Genomic DNA, 6,883 nt, shown 5'->3' on the forward strand with positions numbered 1-6,883 from the left:
TTTGAGATGGAGTCTCGCTCTGTTGCCCAGGCTGGAGTGCAGTGGCCGGATCTCGGCTCACTGCAAGCTCCGCCTCCGGGGTTTACGCCATTCTCCTGCCTCAGCCTCCCAAGTAGCTGGGACTACAGGTGCCCACCACCTTGCCCGGCTAGTTTTTTTGTATTTTTTTAGCAGAGACGGGGTTTCACCGGGTTAGCCAGGATGGTCTTGATCTCCTGACTTCGTGATCCGCCCGTCTCAGCCTCCCAAAGTGCTGGGATTACAGGGTTGAGCCACCGCGCCCAGCTAATTTTTGTATTTTTAGTAGAGACGGTTTCACTATGTCAGCCAGGCTGGTGTCGAACTCCTAACCTCAGGTGATCCACCTGCCTCGGTCTCCCAAAGTGCTGGGATTACAGGCATGAGCCACTGCGCTTGGCCTGTAGTGTCTAGATTTTTATTACAATCATGTTTGTCTCTTGTTTTCTATCCTGTGGGTTTATGCCTTTAACAATCTCTTATCTTTTCTATTATTTTATTGAGGTTTCAGGAGGGAATGAAAATAAATTGTGTGTGTGTTCAATCAGCCACCTGCCTGGAACTGTGCAGTGGTATCTTTTAAGTTTGGTTTGAAATCTCTGATCTCTAGGGCTGCTCTAACAAAGTACCACAAACTGGATAGCTTGAAACAAAATACATTTTCTCACAGTTCTGGAGGCTAGAAGTCCAAAATCAAGGTGTTAGTAGGGTTGGTTCCTTCTGGAGACTCAGAAATCTGTTCCATGCCTCTCTCCTAGCTTCTGGTGGTTGCTGACAATCCTTGGTATTTCTTAGATTGTAGATGTATCACTCCCTGCCTTCACATGACATTCTCCTCTGTATTTCCCTCTTTCTTCACATGGCCTTCTTATAAGGACACCAGTCATTGGATTCAGGACCACCCTAATCCAGTATGACCTTGTCTTAACTTGATTGCATCTATTTCCAAATAAAGTCATAGACATTGGGGCTACTACTTAAAACTATCTTTTGGGAGACATAGTTCAACCCACAACAAACTAGCAAATTTGATATCTGAGATGATTCATCTATCAGAAGCTGAGAGATGACTAGTTTTTTTCATCAGTAATTATTGAAGGCTTTAACAAATATGATTTTCATGATGTTTCCCAAAATGTATGCCACAGAATATTTATATGAGTTATAAGAAAGGAGTTACGTCGTCATTTAAATTTGGGAAATGTTAGTTAAAATGAACTTTTAAACTGTAGGTCTATTCAGGACCTTTCATATGCCAGTGTGGACTGTGAAACATACTGTTTGGGAAATGCTACATACAGTTAACCCCCTTCCCTTTTTTTTTTCCTCAAGACAGAGTCTTGCTGTGTTACCCAGGCTGGAGTGCAGTGGCACGGTCTCGGCTCACTGCAACCTCCACCTCCCAGGTTCAAGTGATTCTCGTGCTTCTGCCCCCGACCCTGGCCCCCACCGGCCCCACTAGCTGGGATTACAGGTGCCCACCACCACGCCCAGCTAATTATGGGTGAGGAGTGCTTCCACCTGCTCCACATCCTATCCAGCCCTCAATTTTCAGTTATACTTCCAATGCTTTTATATAAAAGCGATAAAATTCTATCCTCCAGGTACAAAGATGACAGTAGAGACTTATCTATAAAATACATATTTTAAAGCAAGCATTCCCCCAAATCCCCTCTATAGAACAGAAGATTATCTTTTTAAAACAATGTAAACAAAATTTTTTTCTGAAATGGGGCCTTGCTCTGTGTTGCCCAGGTTGGAGTGCAGTGGTGCCATCACAGCTCACTACAGCCTCTGTTTCCCCGGCTGAGCTGATCCTCCCACCTCAGCCTCCTGAATCAGCTGGACTACAGGTGTGTGCCACCACGACGAGCTAATTTTTTTATTTTTTTGTAGAGATGGGGTTTTGTGATATTACCCAGGCTGGTCTTGAATTCCTGAGCTCAAAAGATCTACCCACCTCAGCCTCCCAAAGTGCTGGGATTACAGGTGTGAACCACCACGCCTGGCCAAAAGATGGTCTTTATAAAGGGGAGAGTGGGGGATGGGGGTGGGTGCAGGCATGGTAGCTCACGCCTATAATCCCAGCACTTTGGGAGGCCGAGACAGGTGGATTGCTTGAGGTCAGGAGTTCGAGACCAGCCTGGCCAACATAGTGAAACTTTATCTCTACTAAAAATGTAAAAATTAGTCGGGCGTGGTGGCGCACCTCTATAATCCCAGCTACTCAGGAGGCTGAGGCAGGAGAACCGCATGAACCTGGGAGGCAGAGGTTGCAGTGAGCCGAGACTGTACCACTTCACTCCAGCCTGGGCGACAGAGAGACTCTCTCAATTGAAAAAAAAAACAAAAAACAAACAAAAAACACAAAAGACTATCTTTTGTTAAATGTTCTATGCTGCTTGGACTTAGGCCTTTGGAAGTGTGTATCATTTATCCAGAATCACTTAAAATCTGGAAATCTAGAGTATTACTATCCAATAAAACTTTTTGTGATGATGGAAATGTTCTCTATCTCCTGTTTAGCAAATTAGCCGTTAGCTGTATGTGGCTGTGGAGCACTTGAAATGTGGCAGATGTGACTGAGGAACTAAAATTTTTTTTTTTTTGAGACAGAGTTTTGCTCTGGTTGCCCAGGCTGGAGTGCAATGGCGCGATCTCGGCTCACTGCAACCTCTGCCTCCTGGTTCAAGCGATTCTCCTGCCTCAGTCTCCGAAGTAGCCGGGATTACAGGTGTCTACCACCATGCCCAGCTAATTTTTGTTGTTTTTAGTAGAGATGGGATTTCACCATGTTGGCCAGGCTGGTCTCGAACTCCTGACCTCAGGTGATCCACCCACCTTGGCCTCCCAAAGTGCTGGGATTACAGGTGTGAGCCACCATACCCGGCTGGAACTGAATTTCTAATTTAATTTAGCTAAATGTAAATAGCCACATGTAGTTTCTGGCTACTGAACTGGACAGCAGTTTACAGAATGATGTTGCCTCTCACTCTAGTTCCATGATTCTCAACCTTTTTTCCCTGCTTGAAAGATGCACATTTTCTGAGGGATAGATACATTTCTATTGGTTCCTATGGCAATGATTCTTAGATTCTGAACTGTGACGTCATGTTTCTCTGGGGAAGGGCATATTCAGTTTGAAAATAAAAAGCCTCTAGGTAGTTCTGATCTTTTTGTCCCCTCTTGGTGCCTGCTTCCTTATACACTGTCTACCCTGAAGAATTATTGCTCTAAAATTTCTAATATTTATAGTTAGAACTCTAGGTAAGAGAATTCTTACCTGATAGCCTAGTATTTTCTATTTAAGGGTAAAATTTGTTAAAAGAAGAGCCAAAGTTTTAATTGAATCTTATATTAGGATATGAGTTATTGACATGATATATTCTGATTACTAGCTGCAATTTGCAGTCTTCGCATAATCTTTTTCTGTCAAGTAGAGTATCATCCAAAGAGGCAGTCCTGGTGTTGATTGTGGGTGGATGTTGAATATAGGTGAAAAGACTTGCTATTTGGTTATCTCTAAGAAGGTATTTTTCTCCAAACAGTCATTGTACCATTATAGTATTTCTTTGATATTTCCATTTTTACCAAACTCATTAGTAGTGGTCACTTTTCAAATGTTCTGTGTCTATAAGCAGTTTTTTAGACTCCCATTTGATTCTTTCAGTAGAATACATTTACTTATTTGTGATATTTCTTTGTTTCTTACAGTTGCTTCTGCAGGAAGCCTTTTTGGTGGCATAGTCCTCAAGAAGTTCCTAAAAGGTAAAGAATTACCTAACTTCCGTGAGACTGACTGTCTTCCCAACAATTAATTTGATATTTTCTGAAACAAATTTATATTGAAAGAAAGAGTTGACAGATTTATAAATAAAAATACAGGACACCCACTTAAATTTGAATTTCAGATAAATAATAATTTTTTAACATAATTATGTCTCATGCAGTACTTTATCCTACATTTTATCTGGCTTCTCTACTAAAAGATGATCTATTAATATAAAACTGTATAGAATTGACAGGATACCTAGATCACTGTAGCTTTTCTGTATTCTCTCTCTACGGCTTCGGAGAAAATTTTCCCAGATGTAAAATAAAAATTTTAGTAGATATTTGTTTCTATCTACTTCAAAGAAAGAACGTGTGGAGAATGCTTTTACTATAAATGATTGGCTAGCAGTAATAATGTTTTCCACATTATATGCCAAAGTTGGTATGGTTTAGGAATTTTTGCTGACCTTAGTTTTAAGAATTTATTTATTTATTTATTTATTTATTGATATGGAGTCTCACTCTGTCACCCACGCTGTAGTGCAGTGGTGTGATCTTGGCTCACTGCAACCTCTGCCTCCTGGGTTCAGGCAATTCTCCTGCCTCAGCCTCCTGAGTAGCTGGGACTACAGGTTCACGCCACCATGCCTGGCTAATTTTTTGTATTTTAGTAGAGACAGGGTATCACTGTGTTGCCCAGGCTGGTCTCGAACTCCTGAGCTCAGGCAATCCACCTGCCTCAGCCTCCCAAAATGCTGGAATACAGGTGTGAGCCACCGCAGAATTTCTTTGTGTTATTTTTTTGACTGAAGAATACTCTGCAAGCCAAAGGCCTTAACATTTATTTTAAGGAGGCCAAAATAATCTTAAAACTCTAATGCTTTCATTTTTATTTCTTATGGTTGTTTGCTTCATAAGTATTATCCATTGGCCTATTTTTTCCTAATGAATTGTTAATTTACAAGTTTTACAAAATAACTTTTTAAAAGAAACTTTCCCAGACTAAATCTGGAATATTAGTAGATTTTTAAAAGTTTGCATCTGTGCTTGCTTTAAGAAAATATACTGTGGCCAGGCCCAGTGGCTCATGCCTGTAATCCCAGCACTTTGGGAGGCCAAGGCAGGCGAATCACCTAGGTCAGGAGTTCAAGACTGGTCAACGTGGTGAAACCTCATCTCTACTAAAAATACAAAAATTAGCCAGGCATGGTGGTACACACCTGTCTATAGTCCTACCTACTTGATGGGGCTGAGGCGGGTGAATCACTTGAACCCAGGAGGTGGAGGCTGCACTGAGTCAAGATCATGCCATTGCACTCCAGGGTGACAGAGTAAGAGTCTGTCTCAAAAAAAAAAAAAAAAAAAAGAAAAGAAAACATACTGTGTATTAAAATGGCAACAACTGGCCAGGCACAGTGGCTCGTGCCTATAATCCCAGCACTTTAGGAGGCCAAGGCAGGTGGATTGCTTGATCCAGTAGAACTTTTTGGAGTTCAAGACCAGCCTAGCACCATCACGAGACCCCCTTTCTACAAAAAAACAAAAAAAAAAACAAAAAAAACAAACAAAAAGAAACATTAGCCAGGCATGGTGGTGCACAGCTGTAGTCCTGTAGTCCCAGCTACTTAGGAGACTGAGGTGGGAAGATCGCTTGAGCCTGGGAGGTCAAGGCTGTAGTAAGCCGTGATCACACACCACTGCATCCCAGCCTGGGCGACAGCAAGACTTGGTCACAAACAAAAAAATGGGAACATCCAAAAAGCTACGTTGGAAAAGTATAATGTTATAAAATAAATGTTTATGAAATGTATTACCATTTTTTAATGACAAGTTTTCTTCGTGCTTTGTAAAATGCAAATCATTTAAAAATTTAAATTTATACCCAAATTTATAGCAACTCAATTATTAAAGCACCTTTCTTTCTTTCTTTCTCTTTTTTTTTTGGAGGACATAAACCCATTTTATTGTCTATCATGTTATACAAAAATCTAGAAACAATCGATTTGTATAGAAAAAAATGATAGGCCAGGTGCGGCGGCTCATGCCTGTAATCCCAGCACTTTGGGAGGCTGAGGCGGGCGGATCACGAGGTCAGGAGATCGAGACTATCCTGGCTAACATGGTAAAACCCCGTCTCTACTAAAATTAAAAATTAGCCGGGTGTGGTGGCAGGCGCCTGTAGTCCCAGCTACTTGGGAGGCTAAGGCAGGAGAATGGCGTAAACCTGGGAGATGGAGCTTGCAGTGAGCCGAGATAGCGCCACTGCACTCCAGCCTGAGCGATAGAGCAAGAGATTCCGTCTCAAAAAGAAAGAAAGAAAAAAAAAAGATAGTAAATGAGTGTGCAAAACATAGAATTTAAATTTGGTATTTTTTCTCCATGATATTAGGATGATAATCATTTCAAAGCACATGTCTAGCTTCATAGTTGGATTTGTTCACTGGAAAGCCATAAAACTATGTCTTTCAGTGTCTGTCTGTTCTACTGGCTCTTGACAAAACTTTTGAGGTCTTCAAGAAAAGTAATGTACGCCTGGTGCTCCGGGGCTGTGCTGAGCTCCACCAACTCATCTGCAAAAGTGTTGTCCACCCCTCGGTCCGCAAGGAAATCCATCAGGTGGTTATATAAGGCCCAGTCTAGGGAATCTGTTTTGAGTGTATAATTAGTATCCTTACATTCAAACTCGCTAGTGGACTGAAAGCTAACTTCCCTGATAGAGAAGATGTCGCTCAGCCTCCTCTTGTCCAATCTCATCCTCTAGATAATGACAGTCCAGCACAAGGGCCTTCTTGCCATCATTCTTTATAACTTCAACCACGAAATGGGGAGTTGATGTCAATTCAGGTTCTTCAACCTTCTGCCCTTGCGAGGGTTCCTCCTCATAATCAAATGTTGGTGGGATGCTGTTGTTAATGTTGAAAGTGACAGTGATTTTTTTCCCCCTGGCAACTTTCCGCACTAATTTAGCATCTGTCCCATTCAGTTCCGGCTCCCAAACTCCAGACATCTTAGGAAGGGTTTTATGCTTCTGTATTTTCCTTTCCTCCTTAATTTAATTACTCAGGAAATCAGTAAAAGCTTTGTCTCCTTC

At 41.6% G+C, this 6,883-nt stretch overlaps 1 protein-coding gene and 1 pseudogene across 2 annotated transcripts in view; one reads left to right on the plus strand and one right to left on the minus strand.

Annotated features, from left to right (window-relative positions):
* Positions 1–6,883, plus strand: part of LOC105544451 (chromosome unknown open reading frame, human C11orf80) — a 119,145-nt gene that overhangs the window by 7,823 nt on the left and 104,439 nt on the right. Inside the window, exon 4 of the mRNA XM_011986962.1 lies at positions 3,733–3,786. Within this exon, the coding sequence (XP_011842352.1) occupies positions 3,733–3,786 (54 nt within the window). The remainder of the gene's footprint in view (positions 1–3,732; positions 3,787–6,883) is intronic.
* Positions 5,751–6,883, minus strand: LOC105544450 (annotated as a pseudogene). Its single transcript, XR_001006761.1, has 2 exons — positions 6,125–6,883; positions 5,751–5,816 (listed from the first exon to the last, which is right to left on the minus strand). The product of XR_001006761.1 is annotated as a complement component 1 Q subcomponent-binding protein, mitochondrial pseudogene (transcript).

The sequence above is a fragment of the Mandrillus leucophaeus genome, unplaced genomic scaffold (assembly GCF_000951045.1).
Source record: "Mandrillus leucophaeus isolate KB7577 unplaced genomic scaffold, Mleu.le_1.0 Scaffold30, whole genome shotgun sequence".
In the NCBI taxonomy this organism is placed as follows: Eukaryota; Metazoa; Chordata; class Mammalia; order Primates; family Cercopithecidae; genus Mandrillus; species Mandrillus leucophaeus.